Genomic DNA, 18,559 nt, shown 5'->3' on the forward strand with positions numbered 1-18,559 from the left:
CCAGTCCCATGAATAAAAGCCCTATAATTAGAGAGCCCCTTCAGTCCCCTGGTAAATATCCACGGCATTTCTCGCGAGGGATCAGAGCGGGCGGCCCACGCTGCTGTTCTCTTACGACACCTCAGTGTAAACAACCATGGCTGCCCTGCGCAGGCTTGTTTCTTCATTCACCAACATCCCAATAACAGGATCATTAAGGGCCCGGAAACAAACATCCGCAAAGGCAACCAGGACGGTGAAACTTCTCGCAGCTGGAGCAGGCGTCACCGCCGCGGCTGGCGCTGCCTGCTGTTTCTATTTATTTCACGATAGTCGCGCAGGACTAGCGAGCCATGTCGAGGCTCGAGTTTTGCATCTCGCATTGCCATCAGTTTCTGCGACCGATAAGGTACAGTGGGACGTTTGCCAAGCTGCAGTTTTTTTTTTGTCATAACATGCAACACGGCTGTGGTCAAAATCCCTTTCAATCGTAGAGGCAATGACGATGCGTTTGATTTTCTGATACTAAATCACTGAAGCGGGACGGACAGCCGATTATGAAACGCATTTCAGCACCACTGAGATGTAATTACTTAATTTCGCGGACAGAAAATGCAATATGGATACTGTCCCGTCATCATTAGGGAGCTATCCGCGACCTTTGGTGCTGAAATGGCAAAATGATCAAGGCGTTTATTCCCAGGGTCACGTGACCCACATATTAACATACATTAAGACTTACTGTGCTTTTCAACCTATGTTGCATAATTGATAATTATGCTTACCTTGTGAAAATGACTAGATTATTTATACAGTGTATTTATGTATCACCATATTACTATTACACTGCTGGCCTTTTCCACTTCCAAATATGGTACTATTTTTTCTGTCCTCTGGAAAACACATGCAATGACAGCCTGCATATTCAGTATAACTGTAGGTGTTACACTGTCTATTTAGCTGTGACGTGTGTGCTGACATTGTTGAAAAGCCTGTCACAGATTACAGGATATGTAAACCATGTAACCATGTATATCATATCCTTGCTAACTAAAATGGAAGGGAGGTATACACAGGCAAGAGGAATCCAGGGACACAGGAAACTGGACACGGGGGCTTGGCGGAGAGACTGACATCTGATGAGAGGTGGGGGTGGTGGTTGGAGGGGGTTTAATGGTTAAGCAGAGGGGGGCACGCATTCCCTGGGTGTTTGCCGTGTGCCCAGTGGACCTGGCACCCTGCCACCTGACAGAGAGATTCACTCTGTCTTCACCAATCCTTCCTTCTGATCTGGCTGGGCTTGAACATTTGTAGGGACATTATCTGCTGCACAGGGATGAAAAATAGGGCTGACATAACATGTGCCCCATTACTGAATTAAAGCTCGGGCCTCTTTGTTGTTCCATGTGACCGAGGCTTTTCGTGACAAGAAAAGCTTCCATGGATTTCATAAAAAGCATCTTTCAGACTGTATTATCGCTGTTGATATGATTTGCAATATTTTGTGATGGTGTGTGTGTGTGTGTGTGTGTGTGTGCATGTGTCTGTGCCTCTCTCTCTCTCTCTCTGTGTGTGTGTGTGTGTGTGTGTGTTTGCAGGCCAGGCCATACGATCTGGATGATGGAGATGTGTACATGTCATCGTATGAGAACAGGTTCCGCCTGTTCAGTTCGGTGGAGTATGAGGGCCAGCTCTACATGACCCCGCTCAACTTCATTGAGTCTGTCACTCTGAATGAGCCCAAACGTGAGTAAAGTCTGATTAATCATATAACATGGGTTTCTCCCCAAAATGCTACATGTCTGTCCTTTCACAGAAGATAAATACATACAAACATACATACATAGATACATAGATCATTACCTCTAGTTAATCATTCAGTGTGTCTACAGAGGATCCAGAGGATGTAAAAGTGCTGCCATGATGTCAAACAAGGAGTTACCCAGTATTCTTTGAAAACGCCATTATTTGTTGTTTTGATTTTGTGCTATTTATTACTGCAACATAGTCTCCTAAAAATTATATTCCCATGCAGCTAAATTGCATTCTTATTTGTGTTTAGAAGGAAATGTATGTTGCGGTTTCAACTGTTTTTGTCATCTGTCTTTCTGGATTTTATAGAGCGTCAGTGTCATGTGGTTAGGCTTAGGCACCAAAAATGACTTTGTAACGTAACGTAACGTAACGTAACGTAACGTAACGTAACGTAACGTAGCAATGTAACACAACATAACATAATCTAACATTAACGGAATATAACATCATGTCATATATCATAATGCAGTGTAACGTAATGTAACATATCGGAACATAACATATTATAACGTAACATTATAACGTAACGTATTGTAATGTAACATTGTAATGTAACATAACATAATGTAAGGTAATGTAAGGTAACGTAACAAAATGTAACATAACGTAACATAATGTATTGTGATGTAGCGTAGTGTAACACAATGCAACAGAACGTAATGCAACACAATGTAACAACGTAATGCAACACAATGTAACGTAATGCAACGTAACGTAATGCAACATAACGTAATGCAACGTAATGTAATGCAACGTAACATAATGCAACGTAACATAATGCAACGCAACGTAATGCAACGTAATGTAACGTAATGTAATGCAACGTAATGTATGCCATGTAAAGTAATGTAAGGTAACAAGCACCACTGTTAACATGGGACTCAAACTCGGGTCACCTGAGTGAAAGTCAGTTGTTTGACCCATCCACCACTCTGCCAACATCTTCTCAACTACTACAAACATTTTTGTGCGACGTCACACACAAACATTCACTGACAAAATACGCTCCTCTTGAAATGCTTTAGGTTATAGCTCCATGAGGAAATCAACAATATTTGTAGCCGGGCATTTTCCTTATTACATAACCGGAGTCATGAGATAAAATCTCTACTTTTGTCCAGTTACCTCAGATTTGAAAGGTTCCAGTGTTTTTATTTTCCTGGAACAAACTTGTTGTGAGGTGTTTGTGAGGTGACACCGAATAAGACGTGGCTCTTACTGCCATAGTCATAACACCTGCATAAAGATAGACATCTTTACCAGCAGCCCCACTTTTATGGCTCATTTATGTGGCAACAAGCTCTCAGAAACTGAAAGAGACCAAACAACATGGCGTGGATGCTGTGCTCATCATCGTGCCATAAATGTCATGATAAGACAGTCTGATTACTGAGACTGTTTATAATTTCTATCTTGTGATCTGCTGATGTTTCAGACATGGCTTCTTTGGCACAAAATGAGCGATGTAGATGGGTGGCAGTAATGTGAATCGCATACATTGTGTCATCGCTCTCTTGTTGCTAATGGCCAATGTGTTACGAAATTGTAATTGTGGTGTTTTATGGTTATATTGCGGCTGTAAAGAGATTTGTTTTTGCCATTCCTGAGGATGTTTGTGAAGGCCTTGGGAGTGACCATCACATATCACTGTTGCTCATGATGGTTTAATTTTTGGAGATATAGTGCATCAAGGACAGGTGGAGGTAGGTGTTTTCCAGACAAGGATACAAGTTTGGCCACTAAGCAGTGAATCCAAACAAAGATAACGTACACATTGTCTGATTGGACAGGCACCGATATACGTCTGCTTCCCATTGTTAATAGACGTGCATGAACTATACCAGATCTCTGAAACCTGCAGGATATGAAATTTTTTGTAAAGGCATGCCTGCTATTCAGGGCATCCCTGAATAGCAGGCATGCCTTTTATTGTTACCTGATCATTCAGAAATCTCACTTTGCTGGAGAGCAAGCAATCATAAGGCAATCATAATCCCAGCTTTAGGGACAGGCTTTAAAATGTGTCAGAGGAGGGTTATTGTCGGTGTTATCATGGCAGCGCTGCGATAGGCCGATGTGATTTACCAAGCCAGGTGTTTTTACGAGGCCTCCTCCTTATCTTCTGACCTGAGGCTGGTTTATTGACTATTGGAATGCCTTCCTGATACAGAGCTTGTGTTGCTGTCCGGTCTTGTGTCCGGCTGTCCGCACAAGACACCTGTTTTCACTTTTGTTTCCCCTCATATGTGACTTGCAGAAAACACAGTTGAAATGTTCAGCATTCATGATCATTATGAAGTCTTAAGTCGCAAGCATCAACAGCTACTAACCACTAGCCTTGCTTTTTTTTTTTTTTTCAGGTACAAGAGCACGGAAATCCCTCACAAAAAAGGTGAGTAGTGGGGCCTTATTAAAATAAATCTCCTATTGAATTAACATTTCAATCTCAAGTGCATACTCAAGGTAAATAGATGCTAAATTACAGGAAAGGCCCAACACCCTAAATGCATGAATATCCCCACATTCTCATTATTATAGATCTTAAGGTGAAGCTCCTCTTTATCTGTGCTAAACCTCTGTAATCACTGTGATAGCAACAACGCTGCATTGAGATGTGATTACCCAGTGTACTGAGGTTTTAGAAAAGATTTAGCCATTTGGGATTTTCCTCTATTCTTGAAGGAATTAGAGAAGATGCTGGCTGATACCCCACCTGTTTGGAGAGGATCCTCTAATTTGTTCAGAAATCTTCGTGAGCGAGGTAAGGTAGCCTGCCGCTTTGTCACGTTGGTGTGATGTAATGCAGCTGTGCACATAAATCAGGCTCAGAATACAACAAACAATATCCTTCTCATGCCTTTGTCTTTCCTTTTTGTCCTTTTTTTTAAGATAGCACACTCGGGCTTTTCATTTCTTGTTCACAAATGCAGTTTGGTTCCTTATAACAGAGAGTGTGAGCTGTAAATGCTATCTTATCAGTCCATCAGTCCTCTGTGTCAGAGGAGCCTGGTTTACTGTGATGATATCGAGGATGATCCTCCCCAATTTTCTGAACAAAAATCTAGTTATGCAGTTGAATATTCTTGAGAACAGTAAACGTGCTAGTCAGACATTTTTGAGGCATTGCCTTTCAACATGCACTTTACAAAATCCTGTGTTCTTCAAGTTTATTTATATAGGCCGTTATCACAAGCATGTCTCCAAGGCTTTTACAGAGCCTTTCATATACATGTCATACACCACACTGCATCACTGTATCACTATATCAACACTCTTATGCCTGTGACAGATTTATATTCTCCGTGCTCAGCGCTGACTCATTTTTTTAAGTCACCAGCCTCCACTGAACCTAAGATATGGAAAGTGATAAAAATGCTTATTATAGCCCATGTCACTGCAAAAGCCACAGTTACCAGTGTTAATGTGCACAGCTCAGTGATCCTCTTGGAGTTTGATAAGGATGTGAGCTGACACACTGCAAAAAAATATCATGTTATATATCATGTTTTTCTTAATGGGAAAAAATCTGCTAGTGGGATAAAATGATCCCACTTGTTTCCAATGCAGTTTCACTTTTTCCAGGGATTTTTCCAGGATCACGTAGAAATATGTTGACGCAAGGCAGAAGAGGGCAGATCAGTCTGCTAGGATTGAGAAAATGATGCTTGATTCAAGAAAATTCTAGAAACAAGTTGATCAGTATGGGAAACAAGTGGGATTATGTCATCTGGCCATCAGATTTCTTGCACTTGTTTTAAGAAAAACAAGACGTTTAACACTGATTATGAGTCTGAATCACTTGGTAAGACAGATAATTTTGCAGTGTCTGTGTTGACATGTTTTTGCTCACCATATAATGATATAATAATGACCAAGTAATTTAGAGAGGAAGAGATAAGAGATGGTTACAATAGAGTTGGTTAAATGATATTTTTTGCACTGACTCGTCAAGCCTGTATGACATGTGGGTGCTGCATTTGGACCATCATGGGTGTTTTTGGAAAAATTATCACATTTCACTGAATGCGGGTTGCATCGGAAGATACACTCTTTTGAGGAATTTTAACTCACAGTAACGTTGCATTAAGAAAATACAGTTGACCTTTGTCAGCACAAGCAAAAACACCCCTTTTAAAAAAAAAAAAAAAAAAAAAAAAAAAGGTGTCCCACCTGGCCCTGCAGAGTCCTGCAGAGTCCTGCTCAGTGGGTCAGACAACCTCGCGGTGCATCAGGTCTCACTGTTCTGCTCTCTCCTCTGTTGCTTTAGCTAAGTGCCAATGCTGGGATTTGGGGCTTTTAATCCTGCTGTTAAACGTTGCGGCTTTGTCAGAGAAAAAAAGGACTGGATTGATCTGCGAACAAAGCCTCGCTTTAGAGAATGAGGGAGCCGTTTGAACCCGGCTATGTCGAGACATGTCCCACTGGCCACCCCCCTGATCACCACGGACATTATGAAGCCCAAGAATGGCATTGGATTACATCTCCGGGACTGCCACTCTGTATGAAGTGTTTCTGTGGAATTCTTTGTATTGTCTAACAACATCTACTTGAGCTCAGAGGCTGGGCTGGAGGGGGGCTCTCTCCCACACTGAAGGTGTGTGGCATTGGTGAGACATGGCTGGAATCTTAAAAGTTTTTTTTTTTTTTTTTTTTTTTTTACCCTCCTCAACCCATTTAAGCTTAAAAGGTCTTTGAAGCTACAGATCTGTTGTCATTATAAGGCCGTACCTGCCAAACAGGCAGAGCCGCGCTGAAAAGACCTCGCATTTTGTCAGGGGGGAAATTTTGATGAACTTTTTCTAATGGAATGCATCACTAATATGCTTTTAACGCCTTTTTCATGAGTCTGTACACTTTATACATGCATTTCGCTGGCCTTTATGTCATGTGATCGGCCTTGCCGCATTGTTTGAGCCACTATTATGTGAACCTCTGATTTATTCGGGTTTGTCCTGCACCTTATCCCGAGAAATTACAAAACCAGAGTAAAGAAAAGGTTGTTATTACATCTTTGTTTGTTTTTTTTTCACCATTTCCTTTGAGTGTCCGTTGTTCCTGAAATCTCCCTGCAGCAAACCCCCGTACCTGAGTTCTTTTCCCATAACACCCAGAGCAGTCACCCAGAACTATCTGTGCTCGATTCTCTATCTTCCCCAGCAAACAAAAGCTTGGGAATGCTTTCAGAGGCAGAGGGACAAGCCTCCTGAGTCTGGCGAGATGGGCCCTGACACTTACTCTTCCCTTCTCTGTGTGTCACACAACAAAAGGAGCTGGTGGACACAAAAGTGGAACACAAACCTGAATCTGGCACCCTCAGTCGGTGACAGATCACTTGAGAATGTATTACACCTTGTTACCCAAACACGATCAGAAGCCGTAGGGCCTTAAATTTGTTTGGGTTTGTGTTCAGATAGGTCAGCTCAGTTGTAAAGCCTCTGTTTGTGTGAGGGGAACACCAAGCGTGAAGGAAAAGGCACCTTTTAAGATGTTATCAATAAGAGAGAGGAGATTATTTCTCCTCTGAAGATGTGCTGTTTTTTTCTGGGACGGCTTACTCATTCTGAATGCATATGACTTTGAACATCTGTAAACACCTGGAGCTGAATTGTCAGTTCTGTTTAATGTTTAAGAGGTCGAATGTTTTGGTTTTTGACTGATTTTTCCCCTTCGTTTCAGGCATCATCAGTTACACAGAGTACCTCTTCCTGATCTGCATTTTAACAAGTCAGTATGTGTGTCCACTGATTCAGGAACATTGACTTTTAAAAATTCATCTACAATGAATGAATGAATGAATACGGAACAGTAATATTCTGTTTTGGCTGCTTTCAGAGCCCCATGCAGGCTTCAAGATTGCTTTCAACATGTTTGACGCGGACGGAAATGAAATGGTGGACAAAAGGGAGTTCTTGGTGGTATGAGCCTGGTCTTTTAAATTATTTAAAAAATTTTACAAATGATGTATCACATTCCATGCAATAATTCACCACGCTCTTACTAGCTGGAGGAAATTTTCCGCAAAAAGAAGGACAGAAAAGAAGCTGGCGAGGATGTGCTGAGATCAGACCAGCAGGTAAGAGTCACGGCGGCTGCATCATGAAGCTCGATGTGCAGTATTCCTAGACAGAGCATGTGTGTGTGTGTGTGTGTGTGTATGGGCCGCACTAAGCTGGATGCAGTTCATACAGGGTAAAACACGCCTGGGGCTTTCATCTTTTTCGCGTTGTCTTATGCTGCATGCAGGTGGATGTAAACAGGCAGATTCGAATAAAATGATAAGAGCGACTCTTTGAGGTCTTATCACACACACACACACACACACACAACACAGGAGAGCTTATTCTGTGGGCCAGAGACAAATGTTGGCATCTTTGGACAGTCTTACATTAAACCGAAGCCCGTATAGACCATCAAAAGATCATTAGAAAGGGTCCTCCAGATTCTGAAATGTGATGATGATGTTGAGGTAAACACAGCTGAGTTGATGAGTGTGGAGACTCGGGGCCCATTCATCCAGCTGAAGAATAGGACACGCTAATCTACGATCGCTGGTCAAGTCACATGACCCGGGGAAAAAAAAGTCACTGTAAAGAATATAAGACAGCTGGATTTCTGCAAAATAAACCAAAAGGATGAAAGACAATGAAGTTGGAGGTGTATTAAGAGTCAAATCAGTCCAAAATACTCCATGAATTCAGTTTCTCAAACACACAATCTACTTTTTTCCTCTCTTCCTGTCATGCTTGGACCTTCTCTCTTCTTTATTTTTTTCTTCAGAGCCTTCAACTGTACGGTTATCGGAAATCTCATGCACCCAGTGTACGTATTGTTCAAATGAACTCTGCTGCTTGTTGCATGTGTTTTTTTTTTTTTTTTTCTTCTTGCAGCATGCCGCCCTCGTAACGTGAGAAAATGTTTTATTTGTGAGCCACCAGAGAAAACATGAATTATCGGGGTTGACACCAGCCATATTTCAGATTCACTGACATGGTATGCCACGACATTATCTGACATTTTGTCTTTGAGTTTGTGTGCATGTGTGTGGTAGTCCTGGACTGTGGATCGCCCCGGCAGCGCAGATGATTTATGTACTGGTCTTTTGTCAGTGTTGGGTAAGCTCTGGGTGCGGAGATTCCACTTCAAAAAGCTCTTACCTGAAGACTGACAACATTTCTCAGAGACCCCCATGTTTTATTTTTACAGTTTCTTGAAGAGTGGTATTTGGGCTCAGGTTACCTTTTGTGGTGGGTTTGACCATGAAGATCGCAATGCCAGTCAGGGAGAAGAAGGCGCACTGTGAAAGGCAGTCCACACACACACATGCACACATTAACATACACACACACACGCACACACAAGAGCTTCAGGCCTACAGCTAACACAGAGGCACGCTCAGCTTTTCAGATACTGTTTGAAGACTTTGGGTTTAAGGTGTGTCTTTTGTTTTGATTTGTTCTGCGTTAGTGAAGGTATCTTTCCAGCGCAGGTTCAAAAGTCAAACCTTCTCCAAAACACATAACAGGCACGTCTTTAGGCCTGCGGTTGGGCTTTCCCCCGACATATTCTAATTACAAGCGTATCAGGATCTTTTCATGGGATGAGATGAGAACGGCGCGGCACATTAAAGACTTGTCCGTAATTAGCTGTGGGATCAAGTCATAAATCTCTCTCTGGTGAAAAGCCGTGAAGCGCAGAGGAAGAGCTGTTTTATCAGCTGTCTCGCATTCCTCCTCAGGTGTGGAAGATGAAAAAAAAAAAAAAACTAATAAGATAAACAAATATTATGAAATGAAGCAAGCCACACTTGAGAACACGTGTCGAGGGCTGCTGGCTGTTCCTGGTTGGCTGTGTGTTGATGTTGCTGTTGAATGAGGTGATGTCGAGACTTGAGCAACATCAAGACTGGACAAAAAAAATGATGGGTTGAAAAAACACTGAAAACAAGAGGCATGAGCGCAGTTTGGTTTATAACCGGGCGTGAGAAATCATAGCTTTTCTAAACAACACGTTACCTGTGATCTTTTTCGTGCATGTGGCACCAATTACAAGCAAATTGTTGTTGACTGCTGAGATTCAGCACAGCAGCAGAAATACTAGTTTTTGGGCCACAGTAGATAGAGGCATATGAGTGTGAACAGGGTAGCGTTAACTGTAATAATAATCATTGGAGGATCTTACTTTAGAAGCATGACCTCATTTGGAAATACAGCACAGAGTGGCTTCCTTGTTTTTTGTCTTTCCAGACAACGATCACAGGTGGAAAAACACACTTTTGAAAAGTGATGAATGATTTCAATTTGTTGTGGTTATACTGTATGTCACTGCAGTCGTTCTTTAACATATCAGAACAGCTTTTTCTGGAACCGTCCTCCAGTAAATGTGAGAAGGAGACTTAGAGACAATGAACAAAGAGAGGAAATCGTTCCAGAAAATATACTTAATCAAAATCTGACCCCGTTTCACACAAGTGGATGAAAAGGTACACCATAACCTGCGTTTAGCTCACAGCTAAGTATCAGATGATGATGTATTGGGGTGGATTCAGTTACACAGTTAACCTGGCATGAATCATCATTCAGGTTTCACGCCCTGTATACCTTGGACATCGGCAGCTGTCTTGGCTAAATTTTCTTGCCAAAAGGCTGCATGCACCACTGCAGAGCGGGCTCATGTCAGGGCTGACAGGCTTCTTTACACAGCCCCTCTCAGATATGCTGGTGTCATCCCCACAGCCTATTGATATTGTTCTGCCTGTTTGAGTAGATGTCAGCTAGTTAGATGGATGTCAGTCTGTCTGTGTGGACGGTGTGTTTACCTCTCTGTCTGTCTGTCTGTCAGCTCGTCTCCCGCCTGTGCATCTCCGTCCTCCTGCCCGACTCGGTGTGCCTTGTGGTTGTTTGTCCGTTGTCTGTTATGAATCTATTTCCTATTCCTAATCCTGGTCACATTTTCCAGATGTATTTTGTCTTCTAACAGCTGTGCTTCACCTACTGCCACAGGTGCTTAAAAAAGACTGTCAGCATGTAGAGGCCCGCGGCATGTGGGATGTTCTCAGGCGTGGCACGAGTCAAGTTCTGTTTTCTGATCTCACCGAGGTAGAGATGCCCTCTTTAAGACGCTTCTTCATTTATTACACTGGTTCCAGTCGTGCCTCAGATCAGGCTCTGCTGTCCTGTCTCACTGTCCTCACAAGTGTTTTCCTTCACAAATCCCAACAGACTCTTGATGCTGGGCTTCACACAGTGCAACTGGAAGTGCAGCTTCACTTCCATGCATCAACTTATTTTGCAATTTGTCAGATGGACACTCGAATAAAATCACGATCTGGGTTTGCATCATCTGGATGAGATGTTCTGGATGGTATTTGCTGGGAAAGATGGAGAATCGTGCACAGATAGTTTGGTGAAAAAGACGCAGTAAATCTGCATCTAACTGTCTTAAAGGAATACTCCAACATTTTAGGCAAAACACCTTTTTTCAACTTACCCAGACTGAGACAAGATGTTCAAAATCATTTTCACCTCTGTATGTCCAGTTCAGTTCCTATTGGTAGCATTTTGTGTTAGCTTAGCATAAAGACTTGAAGTCTATGGGAGTCGTTAGCCCAGCTCTGTCAAAGTGAAAAAATAAACCTTGCAGCAACTCTGAAGCTGTCTTATTCACACAGTGTATCATGTGTTTTTGAAACACACACACATTTGGACACACATAAATCTGTTAAGCCGTTACAGCTCCACTATCTAACCTCGCCTAAAATCCCAAGATAAATATTTCAAATACACATGATGCACTGTGTAAGTTAAGTGGGTAAGCTGGAAAAAGAGTATTTTGCCCAAAACATTGGAGTATCCCTTTAACGTTGCACTGTATAAAGCCTTGCCTTTGTATGTATTGTGGGTGCAAACATAGAAGAATAATCTCTTGATGTGTACGTTTACATTATTGCCAGGCAAGTTACTGTCGCGCTCGTTCTAACAGAAGCAGCATCTGAAATAAGGAGGATGACACATCAGCAGGCTGTGTTGAACGTCTACATGGCACGTTTTTACGGGGGGGACAAAAAAGAAGCACTGAGCCTCCATTCAGCTTCAGTCCGAGTCAAATATTAACCATTAGCTCTGAGCAGATATTTAATGGCTCAACCTGGGTATGGCTATTAACTGAGATTGTCACTTGAAGCTTTCAGCACGGTTAAATAAATGTCATCGCTAATGTTTACCTGGGGTCGCCATGTTCTGCTTAGGAAACATGACAGAACACCCGTGTCTTATGTAAACTGACCAAAACATGTAAAGCTGCAGTGCATTGTGGTTTGCTTTTTTTAAGTGCTTGTATTACATCTGTGATTCACATTGAAAGCTAAGTGTAATGCAGTCACTGAATCGCCTGTTCTTTTTTTCACCCTGTTAGCATGTGGATGAAAATATAAGAGAGACGACACTGCTGGTGCATTTCTTTGGGAAAAAAGGCAAGGCCGAGTTGAACTTTGAAGATTTTTACAAGTAAGTTGACAAACCTATTGTGTTTTGACACTGCAATTAATCACGGCGTCCCTGTGAAAATATTATCTCACTGTGTGAAATTGTCATTAATCATTTGCGCGGCGCATTTCTCCTCGGTTTATTTTCATTACACAGTCAAAAGCATGGCGGCGGCTCTAGTCGCCGTGTCAAGTGTTCCTTTGTGTTTGTGTGTGTTTGAGCTACTGGTGGCGTTTCCTGTCAGCAGCTGCTGTCCGTCCCTCTCCTGCAGATTCATGGACAACCTGCAGACGGAGGTCCTCGAGATCGAGTTCCTCTCCTACTCCAAAGGCATGCCCACCATCAGCGAGGAGGACTTTGCTCGGATCCTCCTCCGCTACACCAACGTGGACAACATCAGCGGATACCTGGAGAACGTCCGGCGTAGCATCCCGGATGAAAAGGTGCACTGTCTGTTTCCCACTGTCTGCTCTAACCTCCACCACCCACCCTCATATGCTTTCCTCCCACAATCCCTCACTCTGCCCTTTTGGTACACCCCTCCATGAACACTCACTCATCCCTCTGCTTTCTATTTTCTTACACCAAGACTGACCAAACACCTTCACTTCCATTCATCCCCACGGAAAACATATTAAAGTATTCCATCTTTTGGTGATGCTAGGATTTACAGTAATATTTACATACATTTTAATACAATCTCCCTCTAAAAAGACTTTCTTATTTAATTATTTTTTCTAGTTTTACAACACCGGGGATAATCACTGTCTTCCTGGAACCAATAGCAGGGAAAGCTCAGGTGTGATAGTTTAGTTTTTTTAGTTGGTTGCTTTATTTGAAAGGGACATTGCACATTAATAACATTTCTGTAAATGTGCCAGAGCCGTAAATGCTGCTTTTCATCATCTGCAGCCCCCTGGCAGGTAGTTAAAAAACACAAAGAGTACACACAGAGTACCTGCGCTATATTGTGTTGTATTTTATGAGTATTTTCCTCACTAGCTGTCCAAAACCTCTTCCGTCTCTCTTAGATACTCCCCGAGAGACTGTGAACGAGGTGTCGAGTGAAGCGCGCTCATTTTAGCTTTAATTTGTTTTTCTCCTCGGCACGCTGACCCGCATGAAAAGAGGCTTGCAGCTCCTCAGCCGCCTTGAGTAGCCTGTTGCTAGATCTCCATTGATAATCAAGTGGGTCTCATCATTAGGCTGAGAGATATTTTATGGCACTCACCTTGTTAAAACAGCAAAGCGTCACAGATTAGTCATTACTCCATTTGTTAAGCTGTGTGTGTGTGTGTGTGTCTGTGTGTGTGTGTTGCCTATTTGGCAGGGCCCCTGGCAAGAGAAGCAGCTAGTAGCCAGGGGATGGTTGAGTGGAGATCAATAGGCCCAGTGTTTGAGTCATCAGCCAACTCTGAGATGTTTGGGGATTCATAGCTTTTGTTTTTGTTTATTTAAGTATCAGGTTAATCTGCTTTAGAAAAGTCTGCAAGCAGCCTGACCTCTTCCCAAAACGCTGCAGCCCTCCCCCCGCCGCTGACAGCTCAGCATGTCCGTACCAAGGAGGGAAAATCCAGCAATGTATACTCTCTCTGTTTGGATGTGTTATCTATCTGATGGCTTCAAGGTCCTGCAGACACTAAAGGATTCCCCCGAGGATGAAAGGAGGCAGATTATGTATTGTGTGAATTGTAGCACTATCCTTTGTTGGAGTGTTGAGACATATAGCTGTTTGCTTTATGCACCACTTCATAACTTCTCACATTACATATCACTAGGTTTTTGTCTCATAAATAAAAAGAACTCTTCTCTCTCTCTCTCTCTCTCTCTCTCTCTCTCTCTCTTTTTTTTTTTTTTTTTTTTTTTTTTTTTTTTGCTGTTGCAGGGAATCACCTTTGAGGAGTTCAGGTCCTTTTTCCAGTTCCTAAACAACCTGGAGGATTTTACCATCGCCATGCAAATGTACAACTTTGCCAGCCGCTCCATTGGTCAGGGTAAGTCTCACAATGGGTTATCAAGTGAAATTTGGAAAAAAAAAAAAAAAAAAAAATCTTGGAAGGCTTACATTTGTGGTGAAAGAGCTGAGGAGTGCAGGCAACCAAGGGAAAAATTATCCCAAGGCATTCTGTCTTCAGGTAAAAACAAAAACAAGCCTTTATTTTACTTTTTTTTGTTTATTCAGCTGAGTTGCTGGTCAGATAAGTAGAGATATTCTTTTTAATATATATTAGGTACTTGTAATTTTACGTTGTTGGGTATTGTTTTTTTTTTTTTTTTTTTTTTTTTTTTTTTTTACAATTAAGTACCTCGTTGACATAATTTTTTCAGCTTTTACGATGGGAACACATCTCCTGTCTGAGGCACTGATTTTTTGGTCACCACTTTTCAGTTCCTCTCACTGTTTCCATTTCAGACGAGTTTTCTCGTGCCGTCTATGTGGCGACGGGCCTCAAGTTGACCCGTCACTTGGTTAACACCGTCTTCAAGATCTTCGACGAGGATCATGATGATAAGCTGAGCTACAAGGAGTTCATCGGCATCATGAAGGACCGGCTGCACCGCAGCGAGAGGGTAAGGCAGCCGGGGTCAGTGGCTCCCTGCCACGCCGGGGTTGTTTAAACTCCATTTATCTCTGTTTTATGACGCGCGAGGTGAGAGAGGTGATACGCCCACCCAGCCCACTTACCTGTTCCCTCATCAGCCTGAGAGAGCAGGCTCTGATAGCACGAAAACAGAGGGAAGCCTGCGTCTCAGCCTGCACAGTAGCACAGGCTGATTTGAAAGATACCAGCATTATCAGCCTGTCAGCTACATTCTTAAAGCATTATCACTGTTTTGTGTGGTGGAGCAGAGTGGAGCCCACCAGGGAAGGGTTTATAGATGAACACACGCAAACAAGTCACGTCAGATGTGGCATAATGAACAACAAACTGACAAATATGTGTGGAAGCAGAGTACAGAGATGCATGTTTGCTATCCAAACTGGTCAGTCTTACAGGATCGCGACAGCAGCTAGGAGCACGGCAAATTTCAATAACCGCAAATGATGACTTTGTTTATTTTCTCCTGGTTTGTGGTATAATAAAATACCTCTGTAACATCATGTCTCAATTACCCCCTTGCCAGTTTTTATTAGTGAAACACATCTCACTGCAAAGGTGGTGGCTGGTGTTTTTTTTTTGTGAAATTATACTGCCATCTAGCGGACCATCATGAAATCAGTAGCCTCACAGTGTTTTTCCAAATTTTCTCTCTCCTTGTCTCTCCCTCTCTCTCGCTCTCTCTCTCTCATCCTTTTTCTCTCTCACACACACAAACATTTACACAGGGCATCCGAGTGGAAGAGAAGAACACATCATTCAAGTCCTGTCTGAAGAAGGAGCTTTCTGGCAAATAGGTGAAGCGCTTTCCCACACTGGCCACAATGTCTGATAAACGACACTCGGTTAAAAGCACACTGAGTCTTTTCAGCGATGTTTATTTTGAAGTTGAATAATGTCACAATCAATGTTTTTTTTTTTTTTTTTTTTTTTTTTTCCAAACGCTGTCCCAGTAGTTGCACGGGCCCAGTGCGCCAGCATAGTCAGGCTTTTCAGATGTGTTTGAGGCCCGCACTGTCCTCACCCACAGCATTGAGTTACACTGTAATATTAACGCCTGATCAACTGCTACCAGATACCAGCTTAAGTCTGCATACATGAGCAGTGAGCGGTGCAGTTTAAAACCGTATAAATGTTTCAAAGGAAATGCACCTCTCAAACAAGGCCTTGATAATCTTTCCTGATAAAACTTGAGACAGGATTTGTGATAACACTTGATACGCAACGCTTTCCTGCAACTGCGCCGACATATGAAAAATAAGAACATGGTCTCCAGGCCTATTCTGCTTTTTGAAATAAAACACATTTCGCTTTGCTTAGCTTCATTATTACAAGCGTTACAATTAAGACGCCACTTTGGTATCTTATATACATTTTGCATGTATACGTACATATAAGGTTAACACACACTTGCATCAAATGCCCCTGTAATTTTGTTTATCTGTCAGTTTTAATATTTTTTTTTTGCCTGTCACTATCGGTAGTTGCAAATATGCAAAATTTGTCAGTAGGATTGTGGATTTTTCCAGAGTAAATACGTGACATCCATACAGAACTGGGAGTGCCGTTACTGGCTGTTTCCTCAAACTCATATGGAGATATGTGTGCTGAAAATGTTCATCTACAGCTGTTCACTGCAGAAGTCCTAGTTTTTACTGCATACTTGCAAAACTATTGCTGCGGCTGCACTTGTGCTACATGCCTAGTTGATTAAGAGACACTACAGTTTCACTTCACAGTACTCTAATTTGGTTCAACATTCAAGAAAGAATTACCTGCCACATTAACACAGGAAAAATGCAGGATAAGCGTATGAAGGGCAGCTTCCACAATGGCTTCCTCTGCACTGTGTTTAAAATACAGATTATTCATGCCATGCTGCTTTACTTGTAGTTTGTTTTGACAGCACGCGCTATTGCAACAACGTTACAGAGTGTATCCTACTGGGACTGCATCTGTCATAATGTTTTCTTTCTGCATTGTCACCAGGTGAAAATCTCAACGCCGGTGCACCTGTCACCGCCTGGATGAGCTCTGCCTTCCTGTGCTTTCTATCAAGAGAGAGGGAATGATGCATGTTGCAGTGTCTGCATAAACTGTCTAATTGCACTGTCTTAGAAGTCTTAAAAGAAAACAGGATGTGGTACAAAACAGGATACAGTCAACACAGTGGAGATCTATTGCAAGTAGTCAAAGAAAAAAAGTGACCCTCAAACCAAATGAGCCACTTCAGGCAGTATTGCATCTTATTTAGACTGTAATTTGCACTAATTTAATAGTTTGAGTACTAGCTTTTGCTTGTTCAGAAGAAATTAAACTATTTATTGATTCATCCTTTGGGAATATATTTATTATTTTATGTTTGTTAACACAGAGCATCTCATTTATTTGTCTAAAAGGCCAAATGGCACTTTGTAGTATTATTATGGCTGGCTGCTGTGCTGCCACCACCGTATGCTTTGGTCAGTGTGACTCTCTCCCAGGTCTGATTGGCTCTCTGTGCAGCGGGAGCATTGCTAAGATACTTTCTCCTCAGCTCGTCTGTTCTGCAGCCCCCTGCACAGATCAGCTTACGCAGGGACAGCACCTCTCCTCCTCCCTCCCAAAGGGCTGCAGCTAAAATCCTTCAGTAACCCCCAGAGCCAGCAAGCCTCTAACACACTAACTGAATCTGCGGCTTTTGTTGTTTCATTACAGGCAGCTAACAATGTTACTAATATCTTAAAAAAGGACAGTTTCCACCCTAGGATATAAAAAAAGAAATGCAGAATGCCATTTTCTTGCAACTGGCAGGGATGACCTCTTTATAAATATGCAGAATACTGAAGCCATATATTAATTCCACCCATGGGACACTGAGCTTAAATTACTGTTGGTTTTAGACAAGCAATATATTATTACCTGTACTTATTTTTCCTTCTGGCTGTCCTAGGAATACTTCACTAATTTCTTTCATGGCTGAAGAATATTAACAGCTGTTTCCTGGTAAAATATTTACCTTGTGTGGGGCTATGTGCTGACTGCAGGAATCAACATTTTACATCTTTTAATGTCTGTTACCCAGATGAGCGCCTTTGCATTTGTGTTTGTAAGCCTACTTTCTTTGCCTCGCAGGGGGAAACCATTTGTGCCAGTTGTTATGTTGAGTGAATGTTTCAAACTGGATTAGTTAGTCTACCTCTTCAATAGTTGTGGAAACTTCCGGCATACACCACTGTTATGAACAATCGGCCTTGACTGTTACATTCATGTTGAAGCTCAGATGCATTTGTACTGAGGTTGTGCTCTCAATAAATTCAAGTAAAATACGCACTGTCGTGGTTATTTTGCACCCTCTCTCACACACACTCTCACACACTAGTTGCTTAGTTGCAGCTATGGTTGCCATTTTCACACAAGTCAGCCAATAATCTAGAAACAGCATCACACATTGCTCACCAGTTACATTCCTGTTACTTGCTTCTTATCCAAACTACAGGGATCTGATTGCTGGACTACAAAATTATAATTTAGCCATATCCTCGGGCAAAATCCAATAATAATTTCCACCTGACGGCAAATCATTAACTGTTAATCACAGGGAACCTGCTGAGCTCTTGAGGTTTAGGAGGAATACAATCAGGGACTTTTAATCTGAAAACGATTGATTCAGCAGGGCAACATATGTAAAGTCATATTTTAATC

General features: G+C 42.1%; 1 protein-coding gene across 1 annotated transcript; it reads left to right on the forward strand.

Annotated features, from left to right (window-relative positions):
• The first annotated feature begins 136 nt into the window (after positions 1–136).
• On the forward strand, positions 137–18,181 carry micu3b (mitochondrial calcium uptake family, member 3b). Its single transcript, XM_030062474.1, has 15 exons — positions 137–388; positions 1,578–1,725; positions 4,155–4,186; positions 4,477–4,555; positions 7,471–7,518; positions 7,627–7,709; positions 7,796–7,867; positions 8,572–8,613; positions 10,794–10,889; positions 12,205–12,296; positions 12,547–12,718; positions 14,161–14,269; positions 14,689–14,846; positions 15,604–15,672; positions 16,865–18,181. Exons 1-14 carry the CDS (start codon positions 137–139, stop codon positions 15,670–15,672), a joined length of 1,452 nt encoding a protein of 483 aa, XP_029918334.1. The 3' UTR covers positions 16,865–18,181.
• Positions 18,182–18,559: the final 378 nt, after the last annotated feature.

The sequence above is a fragment of the Myripristis murdjan genome, chromosome 10, assembly GCF_902150065.1.
Source record: "Myripristis murdjan chromosome 10, fMyrMur1.1, whole genome shotgun sequence".
NCBI lineage: Eukaryota > Metazoa > Chordata > Actinopteri > Holocentriformes > Holocentridae > Myripristis > Myripristis murdjan.